Genomic DNA, 25,764 nt, shown 5'->3' with positions numbered 1-25,764 from the left:
TAGATAAGTCTCTCGTCACGTAGTGCCGCAGGTCCCAGGAGATATTAAATAAGGTTTCTCTGAGCACTAAGTTTGCAAGACTGAATACCAGCGGGAGGAATGGAACACGAGAGAAAGTAGGTCTGAACGGAGGGGGCACATGAAATGAGTCTGTTTAGTATACTTTTAAATATTTTAAACAAGAACAAAAAGACCCATGTGACTAGATAAGTGATGCTATACATTCGTGTGTATTTTGTTTTTCTAAAATCCGGTTCGTTTATGATGTTATATAATATTTATAGGAATACTTCAAGTACAATGTATATTTACTTTGTTTCATATTTTTCACTTCAGAAATATTGCAGAATTAAAAAATTAAAAAATGACGATGATAACTGTTTTTAAAGAACTTTAGAAATATTACTTTAACATACTGATTCCAAGTTGGTTTACTAAAAAATGTAGACTAGAGTTCGAGACGTGCTTATCTCATTCGAACCACAGGACACTGAAAAGTTGGCTGTAAACAAATACGTTTGTTTGTAATTAAACACAAAGCTACAGCTCTCGTAATCTACAGAATCAGCTCTCTGTGATATATCCATCACGGGTATTCAAACCCAGTTTTTAACGTTATAAGCGGTCAGACTTAAAGTTGTATCACAAAGGAGTGGTGGTGAAGAAAGTGCGATTCATAGTATTTTCTGGATATAGTTGAAGCAGGGATATTAAGAAGAATCAAAATATTCAAAATATGACATTTTTATTAATTAAAAATATGACCTACAAATATTTTAGTAATAAGCTGCTAAGTGGGGGATATCACGAAAATTAGAGTTATCTGCAGCCTCGATAATGAAGATTCATTTTAAGATCACATGAACACCAGAGGGAGAAGTGAAACATATAGAATTTGTAGGTAGGTGATTGATTTTAGGTATTTTTTATATTATTAATAAGACAAAAGGTATTAATAAGACAAGCTGAAAGAGTCCGGTCAACTTGTGAGGATTCGATTAAGTAAGATTAATTTCAAGCTGAAGAGAGTAAACCACTCCGGTCAACTTGTGAGGATTCATGAGATATTATTTTGAACATCTACTAAAAGCGGACAGTCACAGATATAACTCCTAATTATAAGGTGTATAATAACAACTGTACATTAAGACCGTGCAGTAGTGTTACAACAACGGTCCTGTTATCAAAACATATTGAACCTTTTGTTTTCGATCAGCTAGTATCGTTAGATGATAGGAAAATGCACAATATTTATAGCTCTTTAAACACTCTCTGCCTCGGCATGGCCAGGTGGGTTAAGGCGTTCCACTCGTAATCTGAGGGTCGCGGGTTCGAATTTCCGTCGCGCCAAACATATTTGCCTTTTCAACCGTGGGGGGCGTTATAATGTTACGTTCAATCCCACTATTCGTTGGTAAAAGAGTAGCCCAAGAGTTGGAGGTGGGTGGTGTTGACTAGCTGCCTTCCCTCTAGTCTTACACTGCAAAATTAAGGACGACTAGAGCAGATAGCCCTCGAGTATCTTTGCACGATTTCAAAAATCCAACAAACATCCTCTAGGTGTAACTTTTATCAGTATTAGTCTTTATTTATTTGATTTTAAACTGTTTCTCTTTTTTTCGCATGGTTAAGAATTACTAGTTTTTTTGTGTATTCCAAGTCGGCGCTATCTTTAACAAAGCACACATAGACGCAGACTGTGTGTATTGTAATTTTAATTACTATTCTGATAAAGTTAAGAAAGATAGATCAGGATTTGAACTCACGAGTCTATTAATTATACAAAAGGCGAATGTTTTAGCTCAGACTGCACTCAAATTCCGTAACTCTCAGTTTTTACTTCATTGTGTTTTAAAGCCAAATTAAAGTTATTCTGACATTTCATCTGATGAACTTGTGATGTCACAGGACAATATTAATATTGTTATAATAAAATACTTAATCCAGCATTTCCAACCAAAAACATATGAGTTCTGGGAGTACACGTTGAGTCTTCAATAACTTTTAAATCTAGTTTCATTATCGGAATCACTTTGAAGATTATTTCGTATTTTATTATTTATAAAAAAAACATTATTTATTCGTTAAAAGTGTTAACTATTTGAACATTGCCGCTAGTGCTCAAAAAGGCAATTCAGGTATTTTCCACTTTAATATATGGTGAGGTGGATAGGGTATTCGAATCCCCATTACATGCTTGCTTTATCAGCCGTTATAATGTGATGGTCAATCAAACCATTCGTTTGTAAAATAGTGGTCTAAGAGTTGGTGGTCAGTAGTAATGAGTAGATGCCTTCCCTGTCGTCTTTTACCACTAAATTAAGGATAGATAGGACATATGGACCACGTGTAGCTTTGCACGAAATTACAAACAAACAATTCTCTTTAAGTATATATGGAAGTTGTTTTGCTTAAAGACAGACTGATGTGTTAAGGTTTGGAAAATGTATTGTATTTTTAAAGTTTATTTGTGTTGAACTTCGCGCAATCACACACATCAAAGAAAAGACTTTTACTCTTATAACGCATTCAAAGCTTAAAGGGCGGTAATTAGTTTATAACATCGCAATGGTTTAAACCGGGTTCGCCAGAGCTCTATCACGATGCAAACCCGTGCTCAGGTTTAACTCTCTGTAACCAAAAAGACTATGTTAAATGTTCTTAGAAACAACGTAGGTTTGATGAAAATATTATACTTTTATCGATTTTTATTAAGTTCATAAAATATGTCACTATATTTTTGGGCCTAAATTAAAAATGATATAATTTCCCAATTTTTTGTTTTTAACCACATGCATAGTCATATGCCCACCACTGGTACAGCGGTAAGTCTTGAGATTTAGAATGCTAAATTAGGAGGTCGATTCCTCTCGGTGGACTTAGCAGATAGCCCAATTTGGCTTTGTTATAAGAAAACATATACAATAACACTAAGTTTTATATTTTCTTAATACTATTTAAAAATGTACATTAAATTATGCCAGTTTCTAATTGTAAAATAAAGATACGTTGAAATAACTAACTGGAAACTAATATATGAATAAAATGTATTTTCTAAAAGAACAAGTTGAAAAGCTTTTAAATAACCTACGTTTGAACTGTGAGAACTTTGCATTTTTTCATTGGAAGTATTGAATCACATTTAACGCTTAAATACATGCACATAGTCGAAAGGTTTTATTAACGCAGACACTTCAGAAGCTTTTCATTTTTTATTTTTACTAATATAATGTATCAACATTCTTTTCACAGGTATTTTCATATGTACAAGAACATGCTCATCGTTATTATTTCAGAGCAAAGTCACATTCGGTCATCTGCTGTGTTCCTCACGAGAAATCGAACCCAAGATTTATGCGGGTCACAATTATAAAGTAGGCCTAAGTCCAATGTTCTTTTTCACTAGGCAAAAAAGTTTATTCAGCTATTTGAAGAAAAACAACAAAAGTCAATGAGATAAATGCTTGAAAAATATATAGATTTAAGCGCATTTATGGTAACGTTTATTTGGTTTGTTTTGAATTTCGCGCAAAGCTACTCGGGAGCTATCTGCAGTAGCCGTTCCTAATTTAGTAGTATAAGACTAGAGGGAAGGTAGCTAGTCATCACCACCCATCGCCAACTCTTGAGCTACTCTTTTACCAACGAATAGGGGACCGCGCAGTATAACGCCCTCACTGATAAAAGGGCGAGCATGTTTGATGTGACAAGGATTACGAGTCGAGCACTCTAGCCACGTGGCCATGCCGGGCTTTAGGTAACGTTTATAAGAACTCCTTTCAGTGTTTACTGTATTGCACAGAATTTGTATTTTTCTCTTATAGAAAAGTTACTGAGGCTATCTGCTGCCGTCCCTAATTTTAAGCTACTTACTGACCAGAGACAAGACAGTCAGCCAGCAGTCCATGTTTGTAAACATATATATAATCTTAAACGTTAATTTAATTTCGACGAAGACTTGTTTCTTGATAAAGAGGATAGTTAATAAGAATAAAATCAATGCCAGGCCCCAACAGTAATGTCTTTGAATTAGTTATAATATTGGTAGAACCATTTTTATAGTCAGTTGCTACAAGAAGTCTGTAACCAACAGTGTCATGGGATTACAAAGAGTTATGTGCTAAGAAAATGTGTTTAAAACCCAATCGATAATTTTTTGGCTAAAACATTTCTCTTCGTTTTTTAAAGATTTACTGTTATACGTTTATATTAATACTTACGTTTGTTTCCGTATAATTTTTTGTTACATGTGACACATTTTGTGATGACGAGAAACCCACTTGAAGTAAAAATGTATCTTAAGACAGCTGGTAAGGGGATTAAACCTTTTGTTAAAATAAAGTAGAGAACAACGTTTGGACCTTCTTAGGTCATCTTCAGGTTAACAAAGAAAATAAGAAAAATTTATGTAAGAAGGTCGAAACGTTGTTCTCTGCTTTATTTTAGTAAAAGTTTTAATATCCATACCAGCCGTCTTGAGATACGTGTGACGTATATTGTTAGATGTGTATTACGCAAGTGCCGCCTGTTCTTTAAATTTGTAGATGATTCTCAAAAGCAAGAATAAAAAATATATGGTTTACGAAAATACTAACGTGTCTTTCAACATTGTTGAACGTTCGATAAATTAGCGAAGAGACAGCTTTATATTGTTTTTCAGCTGCAGTCAGAAAACTGTAAGCCTCAGAAGCTATAATTACGATTAACACTTATTAATCGGAAAACTACAGAATTTGACCTGGAACATTTAAAGATTTCGAACATTACAAACTCTTCAACTTCATAGAAATAATTTCGAATATTAGTATTTCTGCGAGGGCATTAGGTATCTATCTTCTGTGAAAAGTAAACTATAAACTGCTTTAGGTCAAACAAGAATAGAGTGAAGTCAAGTGAAGTATATCAGTGCTGGACCGTCGATAAAATATTCAGTTTCAGACCAGATAGAATATTGAATATTGTTTGTGAGTTTGTAAAATCTTTGTATATAAATAATCGTTATTATTAATTGTACTGTTTTTGTTTATTAAAATATATTTGTGTTAAAAAAGAAAATATTGTATATCAACCTTGTTGTTGAGCATTATAATTTTGAAACATAATAATATTTAATTAACTTCTAAATTCCAGTTCAAATTTCTGGTTATTTGAAATTGTAATACGTAACGTATATAACGTAATATATTGGAGACTCATCCCGGATATATTATAATACGTAACAAACCATAAGTGAAAGCTTCTATCAGAATTTTCTCTTTGATCGTTTTAAAAATTTCGTATACGTAATTTCTACGTATACATATATATATATATATATAGTATTTGAATATATATTAGGAATCAATAGAGGTTAGACCAATTCTACAACATTCTGAATACGACATCCCGTAAAAGTCAAGTAACAATTTTGTCTCTTAGATTTGGTTTTGTAATAATGATTAGTAAGATAAGAAATGTTTTATTTATTTAATATGTGATGACTGAATTATCACAACACAGTAAGTTAATACGAGTAGTAATGAAGTCAATACATTAATTAAAAACAGTATTAGTAATTACAAAGTTGTATACCCTCAAGATAAAGAGGTGAAGTAAAGTAATTTGTTTGTTTGTTTGTTTGTTTTTGAATTTCGCACAAAGCTACACGAGGGCTATCTGTGCTAGCCGTCCCTAATTTTGCAGTGTAAGACTAGAGGGAAGGCAGCTAGTCATCACCACTCACCGCCAACTCTTGGGCTACTCTTTTACCAACAAATAGTGGGATTGATCATAACATTATAACGCCCTCACGGCTGAAAGGGCGAGCATGTTTGGCGCGACGGGGATGCGAAGACTCTCGGATTACGAGTCGCACGCCTTAACGCGCTTGGCCATACCGGGCCTGTGGTAAAGTAACAGTATCAGACTTTTTTTAAAACAATTTGATTTTGTAGTATTGCACATATCGAGGGGCTAGTGTGAATTTTTTATTCTAACAAGAAATAGGTAAATTCAACCTGAAGTTTAAATCTGAGCCATGTATCCTCAGGTATTGAACTATGGCTCTCATAAAAAAAACTAAAATGTAGTTTTTCTGAATTTATTTAGACAGAAGGACGTGTATTGTTTTGCTGATTCAGTTTACTAAGCCTAACCTTCTTTTTAAAAGCTCCCGTGCATTACTACATTTCCGTATTGTATTTGGATGCGTAATCAATGGATGTAAGATGGTTAAGACAGTCTGTTTACTGGTATTAGGTAAAGCAGTCACTACTTATTTTTGTTAAAAGTCGTCACATTCTCTTCATTCTGACAGCAAAAAATGTTACAGTATGATTGTTTAGTCAAAGTTTAAGAACGAAACATTTTTTTATTTGTAACTACTGTAACATAAAAACTTAACTTTGTTCAAGAGGTATAATTTAGTAACATGTTTTAATTATACCTAGCAGTTTTGTTTAGTATAAAGAGTAAACTTTATTAGTTTTAATAGCTTCTTTTTCAGTTTGTTTAAACAACATTTTGTCGATTAACTATAGATTTATTTTCTTCTAACTTTAACCTCGTGGATTGTGCTACTTGTGATGATTCATGTTTAAACACAAATATTTCATTTGCACAAAATAAACAGGATTATATAGACAGATCCAGAACGAAGCAAGTACCGTGTAAAATTCATATGCCTTTTATGATGTGTACAGCAACAAAGAAAAAGTATATGACAGATTTTAATTACAGTAATTAAGATATATCATATGTTAAATAACAACAGCTCATCTGTGCCACCCTAAGTCAAAGGTTACTCCTATGTGTTGCATTTTAACCTTAGGTGCTTTGAGGATCAATAGATGATTCAGTAACGTTACGAGAAACTATAAATTCCCATAGATAAACAAAACTGAATTTGAAACAACTCTATTTCTTACACTTTTCATAAATCACCAGAATTATTTCTAAAAGTTTGGCTTCGTCTAAGGATTGAAACTAAAAGTTGTAATTGAAAATACTAATAGTGTTTGCTTAGCTCGGTCTCATTTGGCTATGCAGCTTGCTTAAGTAAAAGGAATTGGTCTTTCTCTGACTCAAAAATAAGGTTAAAACACCAGAATACTAGAACATGTAACTTTGCTTAGTAGTCACGAACGAATAAAGACTAGAACTTTCTTAATTTTTTTCATTTCCTATATTTTATACTCTGTGTAATTTGTCCCGTGCCTATTGTTATTCCTAATTAAAAGAATTTTTGAACCAATAAATTAAGTAAGGAACGAAAGACCTCATTCATAGACCAAACTTGTAAAATCTAATGATAAAAAATATTATGTAGGTATTTATGAAGCAACAAAAAATATGTTTCAAAATCTATGCAATAAATATTTCTCAACATTAAAAATATTTACGCTGCTGTATTTCAATTTTAGTGCTAATAAAAATAAGAACTTATGAGTCTATTAATTAAACTTAATAGGTGGATGAGCTATTTAATAGAAAAAAACTTAAACAACACTAAAATATTGAAAACTAACACTCATTTAAAATACAGAACCTACAAGCAATTTAGTAGAAATCATAATTTATTCACAATCCTCTTATAATGCCCTTCTGTAACCACAGTTGATAAAGCTTGCTTTTCTATATAGATATCATGTTAATTTAATAACGTTAATATTATGTGGTTTATGTTACTGTATTGTGTATCTCTAAAATATCAAATTTGATTTATTTAATATCATCTGTACGTATCATTTTATCTAACACAGCTGAAAGACCTTCGTTTTATAGTGTGTAATTTCACAATCTTAATTCTTTCATCAGCATGCTTGATGGGAATTTTAAGTTCTTTCACATTTCCTGTTAGTACACCTAGTAGTCACAAAATTTTTGTTCAGTGATAACGCTATTTTATTATAATTATTATTCCACAATATAATTCCATGTATTTTGAAATAAGATCGAGATGTTGATGTTTTTTAGTTCAGATGCGATGTCCTTTAAAATTGTTTTCAGTTTTGTGAATGGAAAAAGTTTATAAAATTACAAATAACATTTAACGTTTAAAAAAAAACTGTGAATGCTTAAAAGCTTATAGATATTAGGCAGTCTTAAGGTGTTTTTAATGAGAAAAATAAATTAATGACAGAAAAATCCATTTATGAGCAATAATACGAATGTTTCAATGTTAATAAAACATAGAAATATATGTCTCTTAATTAAACCTTATAGGTCAGTGAACTCTTTAACAAAAATAAGCTTGAAGTAATACATGGCATTTAAAATACAAAAACTGTATGGGTTCATTTTATAAATATGTTTTACTTAAAGCTTAGTATATATAGATTATAGACATATCAAAAATTATAATAGTTTCTAATACGTTGAAATGAAATTTTAATGGGCAACGTAATAGGTTAAAGTTAAATATTTTTCTTTACATGTTAAAATATATTAATGATAGAAAAAGTCCATTTATAATCAAAAATAAGAAAGGCTTATTAAAGTAGTTCGCAATATTTTATATTTCAGTTTTTAAATTATAGTTAAATGGATAACGATCATTGTCGGATGAAATCTGATTACTGAGTTAGTTTTAAAATTCTTAATATAATACAACTTAGGCAGTTAGTGTGCGAGAACACGGTGAAGTAATGCATGGTTGGCTCATTTTCATATTCTAAATTTCTAATAACAAGAAAAACAGCTGCGTGTAGTTCACAATTACACGTTCTTAGCACCCATATGAAAACTTTAAAAAATTATGTATGATAGAGAAGGATGGCGCAAAAAACTCTTCCGATTAAGGTAAAATATATTATCGTCAGGCTACTGTAACATGGAGGTGGTCGGTTTGTAACCATTGAAAACACGTTTTACCAGAAAATTTTCTTTATAAATGTTTGGTAGCACATGGAATATATCGTGTCTCGACTTTGGCTTTGATCCAAAATGTTACTTATATCGAATAACAAATAACATACTGCACTAACTAATAAAACTATAGACTCATAAAATTCAATTATTTACGGAATATCTTTGAAATACGTAACTGGCAGAAAGACAGACATACACGAGTGAATACATAAGCAAAAAAAAAAAAAATTGTAAGGAAGGCATAAAATATATATATGTGCCAAGGAATGAAACCATTAAATGGATAAACAGTTCCTAGAAAGTGGTGAATGTAACAGAAACCTAAGGTTACAAACAAACTTGTCATTATTCACTTATAAAATAAAGCATTAATTCTGTGTTGGAAAGAGTTAAAAACACATGAAACTTACCACTGGTCGAGGAAAACATCAGAAGCAAACCTATTACATACTGAGTCTCTTTCCAAAGCCTAAAAGGCTTTACGCAAGCTTTGTGGTTCATTATATTGTTGTTACTTATACATTCAGATTGGCAAGAGAAATAAATAAACCTTAATTTAACACTTAATTTAGATACGCTTTCTAATAAAATTGGACTCGAAATCCATGTCCCATCAACTAAGAATAGAGCAGTGTATAAACCTATAATTGCTCTTCAAAAAGAGAAAGCTTAAGTTGCCAAATTTCGAATCTTGTTATTTTCTCGTAATTCCATGAAAACTGTAGAATACGCAGTATTTTCTTCGTATTAAATGTTCTTTAAATCATTTTAACACACGTTCATGCTCACATGTACATAAGTTTCGTGAAAGCATCAACATATAAGCTAAGTACTCTTAACTGAACCAAGAGCGGACGCTACACACCTACAATCGTTTCCCTTAGACTGAAGCGCCACGTATCGACTTAATAAACGGAATGTTACAAATGATTCGCCGTTACTACATCAGTACAGCGCCATCTAATTAACATGTAACAAACAAAATTTTAATATTATGAAACCAACTTTGCGTTACTCCTTTAATATTGTTTATTTAGAGCACAAAATATATTAGATTTATAGTAGCCTTTAATATTTCGAAATTAAATAATAATGGGTAACGTGTTGATAGGTTGTTGAATACGTTTGAAGAAATGATGAAAGCAAACGATCAGGATGAACAATATACACGCCACTAGGTTAGTGATATACTATTTTAAGAAACGAGTGTTCTTTTCAAATTCCACTTTTTTAAATAATTAGGATATTTATTATTTGATGTCTAATGTTTACCAAAAAAAAGTTAAGTGTAAGCATTATTAAGTTTCTGTTGCGATGACATAACTTATGTATTAGACCAACAAAACAAAGAGTTTGGAAATTTTTATCCTGTTTTATCTGTTTCAAGTGTTAGGTCTAAATTACCAATAATTTCGAACAGTTTTTTATCCATAAGTTAAAAATAAATTATAATTTATGACATGTTACACATCACTGGTTTAATGTTGCTCACACCGTAACAGTCAGAGGACTAAATATAACTAGCTTGTGTCTGTTGAATCCCAACTGATCTTTAGAGCCAGCCATAGTAGTGTGGGAAAGGCTTCGTCGGCAATGGATATAGCAGATATAGTGTGGTTGACATTTTATTGTACACTTTTTTTTTCTACTTTCACTTGGGAATTGTTATGAAAAATCTAATTAATGAAACTATGTGCATGTATCTAGGGGAAATACTGCCTTAATATCATTTAATTTTTATCACATGTACTTTCTGCCCTCTAAAATCATTTTACAGTTGATAAGATCTTAACTGAGCTCTGTTAAGTTAAAACTTAAAAGTAGGACTACACTGATATCGCTTATCAATGGTTCTTAACAATGTTAAGTTAGTGACTAAAAGAAATAATCGTTTGACATTTATTTTGTATCATCACTTTTTTATGTCGAGTATTCATTACACTTTTTATAAACTAATAGAGTCCACTGCATCACTGGTAACATAGGATCGGCTGATGATAGAGATAACTTGACTTTTATGTAGTTAATTTAGTTTGGTATTCTTAATGCAGGCTCTGCGATAAACTGAGTTAAAGATAATATTTAGTTTGAATTTACTGCAACAGTTTGATGTTTTTAATACATTTAATGTTCCCAACACCCTGTTAGTTTAATAATTTGATTTTCTTAATGCGCTTAATCTTAAACAACCGAGGTTTTTGTTCAACACCCTTATCTGTATTGATTGTAAAAAGAAATAAGTACCACGGGACAGGATTAATATTATTATCAGTTGTTTCCTCCTTAAGTAAGATAACTTACTAAAATATTAAAGTATTTATGATAAGTTAATGGATGTTGATATGAAAGTGTGAGCCAGGCGTGGGTCAATGGTTAACGTACCTGGACTGTGAATCCAAAGATATAATTCCCATCCTGTTGCTACAAAAACGTGCTTAGCATTTTGTGACCATGAATATGAAAAGTGAAGGTCAAATTCTGCTATTCGGTCACACAAGAGTGTATTCCAAGAGCTTGTAGCAAATGCTGTTGACTATTCTTATTGTCCGTCTCATGAATATAGAAAGTGACGGTCAAATCCTGCTATTCGGTCACACAACAGTATATTCCAAGAGCTTGTCGCAAATGCTGTTGACCATTCTTATTGTCTGTCTCATGAATATAGAGTGAGAGTCAAATCCTGCTATTCGGTCACACAAGAGTGTATTCCAATGACTTGTAGCAAATTCTATTGGCCATATCTACTGTCTGTCTTTCTAGGCTATCAGTTACAAATTAGTGACGGCCATGTGCAGATAATCCTTTGTGTAGCATTACATGAAAATTCGTAAGCCCTGTTTTCTTGCTACGTGAGTTTTAACAAAGTACACATGTTTTGGATTGTACGCAGAATTACATTGGAAAAAATTAATATTCGTTTTTTATACATTTAAATCTGTATTGAAACCAAAATATTTTATAATCCCTCTTTTTTGTTCCACTTGGATATGCTTCCTAGTTCTATGTCATTTACAAAAACAGTGTGCTGATATAAATTTTACTAATAAACTTCTCGAGTAAAAATTTGTCTTTCCCACATCAATCGGTAGCGTTTACCCACAGTAGCAAAGCAGTATGCCTGCGGACTTATACCATTAGAAAGCGGGTTTCAATTCTCGTGGTGAGAAGAGCACAGATAGCCCACTGTGTACTTTGTGTTTAATTACAAATATCAAACTATAGTGTGTATTATTCGCTCTTTAATTTAAAACTGTATTTGATAATTGTACAAGCAATAAAACTACCTTATATTAAAACAAACCCTTTAAGCAAAAGAAACGTACTGTTTATTAGTTGAAAATCGTCACACCGTATTTCTGTATTTATGATCAATTAATGTATTAAAGCATGTCTTGTTTAAATATCCTTAGGACTTATTGCAAATTATATAATGAAGGTTTAGATGTTATTTGTTGCTTAGAAACTATGTTATTTTTAATCAGACCAGATTATATTAGCATGAATAACACCAATCAGGAGTAACTGCTGAATTGTTTCTACTAAGGCCTTTATAGGTCGCTATAGGTTATGCAAGCACAAAATTTTAGACAGAATACGAAGCAAAGTTTGTTGTTGTTAGCGCATATATATATATATATATATATATATGTGTGTGTGTGTGTGTGTATGTATTTGTACCTTACATGAATGAAAACTTGTTTAGACAACTCAACTACGAGAACAAGTAAATGAGATTCACTGAAAAGTTTTTAATTTAAAATTACTTAATTCAACGTCAAATCACTTTATTATTTTTACAAAACACATGTTCATTGATGACGGTACACCGGGGAGAATCAAGGACTGTTGTTGTTATACATAGCTATTAAGAACAGTGTTTAATATTTAATTTCGTCAAACAGGTATAAAGTGGGGGATTTTTCAAACTTTGAAGTGAAACCGTCAAGTGTTGAGTTTTCTCTGCTAACTTAAGTAAACAAGAGCTTTTTCAATTAGAGTATTAATTTGAGGGTCGTAATTGAAAACGCTTCCGTTCCTTAAGCAACAGAATAGGTTGTTGAGGTGTTTTCAATGGTTGTCATGAGTACTCTCACGATCATAAGGTTTCGCCACAATCTCATCATACGGTGGTGACACGTACTCAAAACACTCGACTAACGTGGAGTTATTACTCTCTCAGGTGTTATTTCTGACAACAATTGCCTTAAACGAAACCAGAAGAACCATACGTCAGCGCTAATAACTTATGATAAGATAAACTAATACTCGTAAAGCGAGACCGTATTTAAAAGTTGTATTGATGTATATAAACACTAGCGTCTTCAAAGGCTGTTATTTGCTTTGCACTATTTGATCCAAAAACTATGTTTGCTACTGACATATGAAATATAAATTTGACTTATTACCGACAGAAGTACTTTTTGATAGCATATGTTTCATGTATAAATTGCAACTTTGCCAAAATTGATCTTTATATTCCAGATAAGTGGTCGGAAATGTTTTAAATATTCTCGAGCTTTCTTGAGTAAACAAGTAAAGGAGTCATACTTGCACAACATGTTTTCAAAACACATGAAAATTACCATAAAAGTATCATTTATTTCTACACATTATCAAATTCATCATTCATGTTTGTTTGATTTCTTCTTAACATTTCTCTGTTTTCTAGAATTACTATAACTTTTATGTTGTAGTTATTTTATTTCTAGACAAAATAGTATTATTTAGATATATTCAATTTTCATGTTTACATATAAGTTCGTTGGTATTTGACTAGTAACTATGGTAATTATTTCACACAAAATTTAAAGAATAAACAGTAAAGATATATTTCATTTTAACGGATAATTGCCTAGAAGTTCTATGCAATTTTTCTAAATACGAAATATGAAACCATTCATGATCATGCATTGTTCATCCGAGAGATGATCGTAATTCCAATCAAAATTCAAAATGGCGCCGACATCCAATGGGCAGCGCAAACAACGGAGATTTACTGAAAATTATTTGGCTTGAGTCTAAAAGATTAAATACTTAAGCATTCTAAATAAGTGTCGACTTTGTAAATTCGCAGCACAGTAAGCTTTATTAATGCTTTACGTTGAACTTAGAGTTTAAAAAGTAAATATATCTTTAATTAGCCTAACATCAATAAACAGCATTGATACACAATAACAAATCAAAGTCCAGAAGCTTTAATATCAAGTGGTGACAATCCTAATAATTACACTTTGGAATACAGAAAATAAAAGATAATATTACACAAAGACTGAGGAACAATTAAATAAGACAAATTATTTCATATTTCGACAAACAGTTTTACACAAAATACAAGATTACACTTATATTTTACCACAAAGTAAATTTCTCTTTTATTATAATTTCAAAAAATTAACAATGTTTAAAGTCAGTATTGTTAAAATCAACTAAATTAACGTTGATAATTCAAATGGTGATTAAGATTCAGATACAAGTCTACATCAGACACACCTAAACAGAATAGGGATGAAAATAAAAACAAACAAGGGAACAAATTCGCGCATATTTAAACAGAAGCTCGGACCACGTGTAATCCAACGAGAACTTATGTTATGTAACAAAATAAATTTGTTGGAGAGGAAACTTTTTGTAAATATATTACAAGAAAACAAGCCATAAACTATTAGTTTAAAAGATATGTGTGTGTTTTTTTCGTATTGCAAAGCCACATCGGGCTATCTGCGGAGCTCACTTAGGGGAATCGAACCGCTGATTTTTAGCGTTGTAAATCCGTAGACTTACCGCTGTACTTGAGGGTAGCAGTTTTAAAGACATCTATACATTAATATATATATATTTGTCACTACAAGTATATACTTTCAGTGGTGTAAATAATAAGCAATTGTAATCCCAGTCCTTTTACGTGTTAGGCCAGTAAGTATGCTCATATGTACATAAACATGACGACTACATGTAAATCTACGAGCATGTATATTTGTATAGCAAAGTAAGTGGCATCTCAGAAAATAAAAATATCAATGTGTGTAATATTATTTAGCTAGTACATACAATTAAATGAAAAAGAGTATTCGTACAACATATTATGAAAAGCAAAAACCTGTATTATAAAACAAATAATAGTGTGTAGAATAAAAGTTCGGTTAACTGAGCAGTTAAAGACATATGTATGTAATTATATTATATGATAAATCATTAATTTGAACAATTAATAAGGTTTGTATTTCTAGTTTCTATCTGTAACAAGAACGAGGCAATTGGCTTTAGTGTTTCAGTTTTTACAGGATTTGCGTAAAGAAAGGGATATTTTTTTGTTATTATGGACATGTCGTGACAGCATTGTAGAGTGAAGAAATATGATGACACACGTTATTCAAGATCAGCTATCACCATGAGCTTAAACAATAAAAACTAATCTAATGTGTGACACATTTTAAGAAAACACCATTTTTGAAAATATGATTTGGAATAAACAAGTACTATGTTTACAAGTCTAGCCATAATCCAAGTTCGTTACTTCCAGAATTTAGGTTTTTGCCATTAATTAATTAAACAAGATAAGGTTAGTTGTACACCATCTCCCGTCATGTGGGTACAGCCTAATTCATATTGAGTAGTTGTTCACTTTACCTCCGAAAACTCTCTGGTTTCTATGTAAAACCCATACCGATACGAAATACATTATTTCTAGCAGTCTAGGCTTAAAGGACAAAATGTATTTTGTCCCATATTTTCTGGTGAGCAAATCCTTCACTCTCATATCTGTCGTTAACATTTTTGTAAAACGTGAACCCAGGGCTGCAGTACTCCATTGAAACGCTGTTTCTGGTTAGCATATTTTTTGCTGTATCAAAAGAGGTCTGAGCTCCAGCCAACCAGTCGCGAAAATGTAAGTCCCTGCATTTTGTAGCACAGTTTATGATAGATCCAGATTTATGTTAGTATTTAGATGCAGATTTTGTACCTTGTGAGTTGTTTTCAGAGTCCCTGTCTTCTTTTCTAAATGAGGCACCAAGACTTTACAAAAACCAGCCTTTAAACCCTTAACCACGTGTTCCTCTAGACATAATCTCTTGCTAGCGTATTTTGTAGGTTCCACTTCTTTTCAAGGTAAGACATGCCTGACATTAACTTCTTGTATTGTCAGCGTTAAAGTATGGTTCCTCATTTAATGATGATTTATGAAAATAAAAACAACAATAACAACAACAACAAAAATAGCTCGTGATGTGGTTTGTATAGAATTTTGCGCAAAGCTGCATGAGAGCTGTCTGCGCTAGCGTCCCTAATTTAGCAGTGTAAGAATAGAGGGTAAGCAGCTAGTCATCACCACCCACTGCCAACTCTTGGGCTACTCTTTTACCAACGAATAGTGGGATTAATCGTCACATTATAACGTCCCCACAGCTGAAAGGGCAAGCATGTTTAGTGTGAAGGAGATTCGAACCCTCGACCCTTAGATTACGAGTTGAGTGCCTCAACCACATGGCCATGCCGGGCCCAAATATTAGGATATAGATAACTGCATACAAGTTTAAAATATTACATTTAAAGATTTTAGATTCCGCAGGTCTTAACTCGCGAAGATTTCTTGATTTCCTTGAAAGCAAAGCCAAATTAAAGGATTTGTTATTTCCACCGCAGGAAGTTGAATCCAGGATTTTAGCTTCGTAAATCCTTAAAATCACCGCTAACTTGACGAATAACAAATGGCAGCGAAAATCAAATGTACACATCCATTTATTTAAGTTATAAATGTTGGCGTTCTTAAATGAATGAATTACATTATTTAATATCATTAGGAAATGATATGAGTTTTTATTTAATTTATTCGTTATTAGTTAGACAAACTTCCCGATTTTAATCAAACTTTAAACACGTGATGAATATGCTTGTAATGCATAAGAAATAGACAATCTATTTAAGAAAAGTTTCTAGAATATATTGATATCGTTGAAAAATATATTGGCACACTTTAATACAGCTTGTTGTATAGAGTAATTTTGTGAAAATGTTTGAATATTACGAATTTATACTAAGTTTATGAAGAACCAACCATCTCTCAATCCAATTATTTCAAATATTTAAATATTAACTTTCCCATAATGGCTTATATGTCTAGCATATGCGTTATAATTTTCTTTGTAACGGGATATTAAAGCAATTCGTCACAGTTTTTAAACATTCTAATATGTTCTAACTTTCACAGGCACACATGTAAGCTTTAACATTGGCAGTGGCACTCATAAAGTCTGCGATCTTGCGAAAGGAAGAAAAAATAAAATAGTAAATAACGTAACCATGTGCTTCTAATCTTCCCATAAACTCGACGGTTCCTCCATGAAGTTCAAAACGTTAATATTTTTCACAAAATATACATGTATATCCATCTTTAAAGAAGCATGATTGTCGGTTGCTCTATACGATTAATTCCAGTAACGGAACTGCTGATGGACTCTAGGCGAAAATCGATATTTGCTACGTTTGTGTGATGAAGAAAATTTCGCATTACTCTTTTTAATATTTTTGGCAAGCAACTTACGTCGAACGCTCAGCCTTAGTTAGATACAAATAATAATATATATTATTCATATTTATCATATGGTTCCACGATTCTGGTAGTTGGGGTAACTCACTTTAGGTCAAATATATTTAGATACATGAATATTAGTTTATATCAATGTTGTTGATCACTTTTTAATATCAGGTGGTTAAGGCACTCGACTCGTAACCTGACGGTTGTGGGTTCGAATTACCGTCACACCAAAAATGCTCGCCCTTTCAGCTGTAAAGGCGTTATAATGTTACAGTCAGTCCAACTTTTCGTTGGTAAAAGAGTGGCCCAAGAGTTGACGGTGGGTAGTGATGACTAGCTGCCTTTTCTCTAGCCTCACATTGCAAAATTAGGGACGACTAGCGCAGATAGTCCTCGTGTAGCTTTGCGCGAATTAAAAAACAACAAAAACAAACAAAACTTCTTTAATATTTAATTTGGCTTCGTTTCTCGTCTTCATAAAAGCGTTCTGGATAATCTTTGTGAAAAATAATTGTAGTATGCTGAGATATATAGCTGAGCTCATGAGCTTTGCAGTTATCACTTCTCATCATTGTATATGAGGTTACAATAATTGTTGAACGTGTACATATTAATTTTGTGATGTGTAAGTGCATTTTAACGAGCTTTGAAAGTAGCGCATAGTCCGAAAGTTTTTTTTTATTTTTTTGATATACTGCTTTTAAATTTGTATTAGCACGTATGGTTGGGTTACGACCTAGCTGGTTTATTCATCTGTTGCTAACAGCTATGAAATTACTGATTAACAAATATTTTTTGAAGTTTACAAACCAGCCTTCAAATGTCGATATTCAAGATATATTTAACAAAATTTGAACCATAATTTATTCAACAACGATATGGCATACGAAATGAAAACTCATAGTTACTGGTATCATTGATCAGGATGCTTACCATGATATCATTAAACACTATTCCTAGAAGAGCATCATTATTCGAGATCCTACCAAGGAGTGTCTTCTATGTAAAATTACTCATTTATATAACAACATTTATGTAGGCTACATGCAGATATGGGTTATTCCCAAAATCGACTTTAGAGAGTAATTGCATTAAAAATAGGTAAAATAATGTAATAAATACGAGAGCATGTCGTAATATGAAGCTTGTGTTTTTAAATTAAACTGTTTGAAAAATTAACTTGTTCTGAAAAGTAGTTTGGATCCGAAATCGAAGTGTAAATCACAGGTTGTTTTACTTTTCTCTAAAAGCAGTGACATGACGTTATGTCTGCGGACTTACAACGCTAAAATACTGATTTCGATACCCGTGGTGTTGTTTTGTGCTTAATTTCAACTAGCGGCCCGCTATGGCCAGGTGCTTAGGGAGCTCGAGTCGTTATACGAGGGTCACGGGTTCGAATCCCTGTTACACTAAATATGCTCGCCCTTTCAGCTGTGAAGCTTTATAATGTGACGGTCAATCCCACTATTTTTTGATGAAAGCGTAGCCAAAAAGTTGGCGTTGGGTGGTGATGACTAACTGCCTTCCCTCTTGTCTTTCACTGTTATATTAGGAACGGCTAGCGCAGATAGCCCTCGTGTAACTTTGCGCGAAACTAAAAAAGCAAAAACAAGCTAAAATCATCTATCATCCATCTCAAACGGAAGCAATAGTATGGAAAAATCCAATATTTTTTACATCAGTATACGTTATAAGCGCGACATTTTCCTCAAAAACTCAACTAGTTCTTTCGACTTTCTTTTTCAAAGATATTTTTAAATAGACTAACATCACCCTGTTGAATAGCTCTTCAGTGTGCCATCGTAGAATCTAATATACATACATACTTGTGTCCTTTCACATACTTTCGAATATCCATAACATTATAAATGTAATGTTTACTATAAATAAATTCTATTTAAAGAAACAAAATTTGTTATCCACTTCCAATATTCCACTTCTTTTGAACTACTGAAAGACATTAATAAATGAAAAAAATAAAACCAATAAAAATATTTGCATAATATCCATAATTGAAAAAGCTAGAAACAACACTTACGATTTTTTTTTTTTATTTCGCACAAAGCTACTCGAGGGCTATCTGTGCTAGCTGTCCCTAATTTAGCAGTGTAAGACTAGAGGGAAGACAGCTAGTCATCACCACCCACCGCCAACTCTTGGGCTACTCTTTTACCAACGAATAGTGGGATTTACCGTCACTTATAACGCCCCCACGGCTGGGAGGGCGAGCATGTTTGGCGCGACGGGGATGCGAACCCGCGACCCTCAGATTACGAGTCGCACGCCTTAACACGCTTGACCATGCCGGGCCTACACTTACGAGAGATTCAAGTTTCACTTGCAAGCAAACACAGACATGGCTTTTTAAAATTTGTACTCCATATAGTAAAACGTGTTTTTGTAATTATCTGGAGAGAACAGGTTATTTTTTTCTAACTTTATTGTCAAAATGCATAGATGTGACTTCTTAAACATCTGTAAACATTTAGTTGTTAAATATTCTTCCATATATATATTTCTCCAGGTGTTTTTAAGGGCAACTATCGGGTTACTTTTTTACCAACGAATAGTGGAATGGACCGTCACATTATAACGCCCCATGGCTGAAAGGGCGAGCATGTTTGTCGTGATGAGTATTATAACCCGTAATTCTCGCCTTAACCACCTGGCCATACTGGGCCGATAGAGGATAGAGGTGTGTGCGTTTTTGTATAGCAAAACCACATCGGGCTATCTGCTCAGCTCACCGAGGGGAATCGAACCCCTAAATATTAGCATTGGAAATCCGAAGACTTACCGCTGTACCAGCGGGGTACGAAGATAGAGGTAAGTGTTAATGTATGTTCACTCACACTATGAAATTAAATACCTTCTCAATTTCAGGAGAAGAGAACACATGGAATTCTTTTGTAGTAAGTATTTGTGGTTTACGAGAAACAATTTCTACAGCATGTTTTTTTATAGTATATTCTCGTAATATCACACGAGGAATATCTGCACTAGAGGGAGAGACAACATCTAGTCAACAATACTCATTGCCAACTATTAGGATATTCTAATCAAATAGGGGATTTGAAGTCATTATGATAACACACTCACAACTCCGTACAACTGAACGCTATCTTGTTTACGATTTACAAGTCTTCATATTCTCAATCTGACGTGTTAACGAGTTAGCTACGCACGGTCCCCGGCTTGTATAACTAATGATGTTTAAACACAAAAACACTGTGGCTTTTTAAACCACAAATAAACGGAAAATATCAACATAGCTGCTGGATTTGTTGTTTTCAAGTAATTTGACTACACTTGTTTTTACGGTTTTATTAAATAATATAGAATCTGATACAATATGTCAGTAACATAGACCTAACACATCATGACATACTAACAAAAAAGTATATTGCTAACAATGTCTCAGTTAAGAAACTATATTTCCCCCTTTCTGAACTAGTACAAGAATATATCTTTTTCAAAAGTACACATGTCTAAATGTTATGAAATTTTCTTACAGATGTTTCAGTTAGTTGAAGTTTTTATAAACAGGAGGTAAAACAACTCGTAAACTGAGCTAATTATTTACTAATTTTGTCAAAAGTTACTTATCCATGGGCTAGCTTTACTTTTTATTTTCTTTCTATAGAATCGTTCACTTTAGATGCAGATATAACTTTAGATGAGGGGTGGTACAGAGAAGTGTACAAGTTAGTATGAGCCGAGATTTATTCTTCTTTTCAACGTATCATCGCTAATAAGTAATCTAGGATTGTGGATTATTATGTGACGAACTTAAAAGTATGTTTTACATGTAACTGTTTAGTCTTTGGTGGAGTGAAAACTTTTTCTAATTAGAACAACAGAACATTTTTTTTACCAATGAGCTTTATAATAAAATATAGTACAATCCAAGGTTCTCTTTATTTGTGTGAATAAAAATTTTTTTTTAAATTTTATACCTGCATTTGAATCTTATACTTTTTCGTTGTCCTTATTAATTTTATTTTTTCATAAAACATTTCCAGAATTTGCTGCTTATTGAAGACCTTAATTCTTACTGCTCAACCCCTCTACCAGAACAATAAGGAATACTCATAATCATTTGGATAGGATCCAAAGATTTTCTCATGTGCTGAAAACGACGTTTCATTCTATTAGTAAAGATCTGCATTAGCAGCTAGAAAATTAATATCGAACAAGCTCGTATAGGCAGGGAAGTTATTCTGAGTCTTTGAAGACGAAATATTTATTTTACTTAGAAGTTTCTTGAACTCTTCTTTTCTTTCCAGGCTGAAAACTGAGCCTTATTTTCTATATAATTTTCCGAACATGTAAAGAGAATATTAACATTCAAGAGTTAAGTAAAATAAAACAAACTCGAAAGGAAGGACTGCGTTAGAAACAGTAAATCCAAACTTCTGACTAATGTTAGCTTGTTATAATCAAAACATGCCGAAATAAAATTAAAAAATGAAAAACGCTGTATCAGTTGAAAGAATCCCAGGGTACAGGCTATAATGTGGGATATAAAATGTACCCTAGATTTTGGAGGTGACTGCTGAAGTGGGACTTATATTGAGGTGGAAATACACCATCTAACAGTCTTAGCTTCCTTTCGTCAGTCTCACATAAAGAAATAATATATAGGAAAAATTTGTTTACTAAGCTACCATAAGAGGGGCTGGATGCTAACTTCAAAAGGTAAGCTTATTTAATTTACTTACCTCTAAATGGTAGTACCTTGTTTTTATTTTATATTTAATAAGTTTCTTCTTTTTCTTTAGTTTGGAAAGTAGTCACTTTCCTACAACTACTTGCAGGCAGTGAAGGGTGATATAGATGTGGGACGTTGTGGGCATGAGCACTCACAAATCGTTTTACTAATTTCTATTATTTTAATTTTAATTTCTATTGCTATTCCTTTATTTTTTATTTATCTTATTTCTTTATGTGAGACTGGCGAATGGAGGTTAGGACTGATAAACGGTGTATTTCCACAGCAATGAAAGTCCTACTTATTCATTCACCTGCAAACCATAGGATACATTTTATATCCTATATTTTAACCTAAACCCTGGAATCCTTTCAATTAGTGAAGCGTTTATCAAATTTTTTTCGGCTTATTTTGGTTATAACAAACTAAATGTGCGAAAATTATAGAGAAAGGTTTAGTTCATCTGACAATAATGTTTTTTTCTTTTTATTTGAGTTATATTTATGAAAGATAAGATGTGTAAGAAACAGGGACACTCCTTGGCTATAAATCCATTAATAAAAAGAAAGAATGATTTAGGTACTTAATAAAATCTTTTTGATTTCTTAAATGAAATACTGGATAAAACACCGAATGAAAGCATACAGAAGACAGAGGATTCCAGTTATATACATACAGAAGACAAAATATTTCAGTTCTTGGAAATGAAGTTGGAATTTTATCGTCTAACCTGTTGAAGAATGTGAATCAACATCTTTTTTTCACATAGAATGATTTATGTTTCAATCTCTGTTGAAAGAATGAGGTTTTGTCTCTTTCTTTAAGGCGACTTGAGTCTTTTCCTTGTCTTTTTACAAACACATCCATTTCCCTAGCATATGTTTTTTCGCCATAGCACTGTATAGTCTAAATTATTTCTTTCCCATCTCAAGCTAACGTTCTTAAATCAATTTCAATTTCATAAATACTTATATCGGCGAAAGCTTTTACGTAGTATTAGAAGATGTTCTTCAGAGCAAAATATAATTGTTTGTTAAACTTTTGTTTATTATTCAATAATACTTAGCTATCTTCTATTATTCAGTAATATTTAGCTATTTTCTAAGTTTGAGATACTACATTTTCACAAACGTTCCAGGTGAAACTGATCTATTGATAATTTCAAAAAATACAAAATAACCGTCACTCTTTAGCCAGATATACCGTTATGACTTAGTTATAATGTAATACATCAATGAAACAGTTATGTATTTTATACCGTATAAACAATTAATTTTGTATTTATTCTTTGCAATTGAAGATCTAGATTTATAAATTAAAACGCCCTCCTAAATAAACTTGAATCAGTAGAGAAAAAAAATCTTTGAACCTTTTAAGATATAAACAGAGATAAGCTAATATTCTAAAATTTTATCATTTAGTATAATTATTATTTTACTTAATTAAATACTTTATTGTAAATTAATATTCAGTTTTAAGATTTATAGTTTGGGTCAGTTTTCTTTAGTTTAAATCAAAGATATTCAGAATGAATCTTTAATTCAGCTTTCTTCTATGCTGTTTATCACTTTGATAGAGTAGTGACTTCTTTTCGAATGCTTTTGACTTCAGGATTGAGATTTTCTCTTCTAGTTTAAATCTTAACTTGCATTAGAAAAGAGATCATTTAAAAAAACAATCCGAACGTAACAAAAGAAACCGTTCCGTAATTTTACGGTAGGATATCTAACAGCGTGACTACTCTCTTTAGCATCCTCATCACGTTCCTCCCCTTTCATGTAACTGACATGGGATCGTTTGTCTTCGACAGTGGTTTGCGAGGTTAGTAGTGCAGTTGACAACACAATCTACAGAGAGCTTAAAAGTTAACCGCACTTCTTAGCATCAGATATAAGCTCATCAGGAAAGCTGAGTGTTTGTGCTATCTCTCAATCTGTTTGAAGCAATTGTGGATTATTATTATGCTAAAAAAGTAAACATCCAACCTGGGTTCAAGCTAGAAGAGGAGCTGTTTCGTTGTTAGCAATGCCACGTGTTGCTTTATAAAATACAACATCATCGATATTGTTTTTATTGAAGCTGAAGGCGTAAAAAGTTTCTCTGATAAACTGTTTATTCCAACATTAATATAAGTACAATTATTAATGCTTTAGTAAAATTGTCATCATGATATATTTAACGTTTATTTCTTCGTCTTAATTATATCTATTCTCTGGGCTGTCACTGTTTAATGAGAATAGAAAGGTTTATTTTGAGATGAGATGTTTTATAGATATATGATTTCCTCATAGTTTAGAGTATTTGCATCGTATTTAATAGTTTCATCTGAAAACCAATAAGCTGGAAGCGAGAAATACGTATAATTTCAGCATATAACCGTTCACATGTTTGTCTTATCTTACGATAGAGTTTCTTAACTAAACGTACGTACTAATCCTCAACTATATTAAAGATCATTAAAGGAAAACAATAAAAGTTGATGTCCTACAAGAGATTTAGTGTAAATTTTGTTACATAAACGCTTTGAAAATGCTTCAGTTCTATAATAGAGAACAAACTCAGATTGGTAAAATTACTTCTGTTTAACTGTAGAACTCAGAACATCCCTGTAAAGCTCATATAAACAAATAATTTCATTAGTAATACATTGAGTTTATTGTTCTTATGTAGTTTCTTTCAACCACCAGCAAGTTATTCACGTTTAATAGAACTTTAAAACTTAGATTTCTAATATAACATATTCGCTAAGTTATTGATGTATTGAGGGAAGGCAACAAATCATTAGCATCCACTGCCAAGTCTTGGCCTACTCTTTTCCCGATGAATATTGGAATTGACAGTAACATTATAACGACCCATTGGCTGAAAAGGCGAGCATGTTCGATGGAACGGAGATTCGAACCCTCGACTTTCAGATTACCAGTCAAGAGTACTAACCACCTGGCCTTGCCTGGTCTATTATTGATATAAGTAGATGATTTTAAGATATATCCAGTGTCTAAACGTGTTTATTTTATTATCAGGTTGTTATTCTTTGAACACAAGGTTGTTCAGATATATTATGTTTATGCTATCTTAGGATCTGATTAGAACAAATATATGTCGTTAATTGAAACAGCAAAGTGTTTGTTCTGCGTCTTAAATGATTAAACCTTATGGAGTGTAAACATCAAAATTGTTTATGTTAGCGCTACTAAAAATCAATTGTAATACGCCACGTTGTAGAAGCCATTTAAAACCCAATCTAGAAATTCTGCTCAATATTTTAATTATATTGGAAAGTGAAGTACCACATAAAATAAACATGTGTGAACGCCAAGGCTTTGCGCGCATATTAGAAAGCCTCAAATGCTTACAGAATGAAACATCTACGACTTTTCGGTTGATTAAAGATAAATTATGGTATAATGGTAATCGTAACAAACATTATTCTCTTCGCTTATACTGTTACATTTTGTATAGTGATATGACAACATGTCTGAAGATATTGAAACAAATCTTTTGTTCAGTTGTAAAACGTTATTGAAAGAAATTTCACGCGTTTAGCGTCGTTTTGTACTAATGAAAGTGTTCCTGTTTCAAGTTGCGTTTGATGACAAAAAAGATTGTACTTATGTTATCTGTAGCTTTCTGAGAAGTATTTGCTTCGTGTGTTTCAGACCTCTTCCTG

The 25,764-nt window shown here is 32.3% G+C and overlaps 1 protein-coding gene across 5 annotated transcripts in view; it reads right to left on the bottom strand.

Annotated features, from left to right (window-relative positions):
- The window catches only part of LOC143223218 (tyrosine-protein phosphatase 69D-like), a 337,627-nt gene extending 327,895 nt beyond the window's left edge, over positions 1 to 9,732 (bottom strand). For all 5 annotated transcript variants that reach the window (XM_076450864.1, XM_076450865.1, XM_076450868.1 and 2 more), the window contains exon 1: positions 9,258 to 9,732. In XM_076450864.1, the coding sequence (XP_076306979.1) occupies positions 9,258 to 9,348 (91 nt within the window). In that variant the 5' untranslated portion in view covers positions 9,349 to 9,732. The remainder of the gene's footprint in view (positions 1 to 9,257) is intronic.
- Between the last annotated feature and the right edge of the window lie 16,032 nt (positions 9,733 to 25,764).

Source organism: Tachypleus tridentatus, chromosome 8 (assembly GCF_004210375.1).
Source record: "Tachypleus tridentatus isolate NWPU-2018 chromosome 8, ASM421037v1, whole genome shotgun sequence".
NCBI lineage: Eukaryota > Metazoa > Arthropoda > Merostomata > Xiphosura > Limulidae > Tachypleus > Tachypleus tridentatus.
This window is presented reverse-complemented; position numbering and strand designations above follow the sequence as displayed.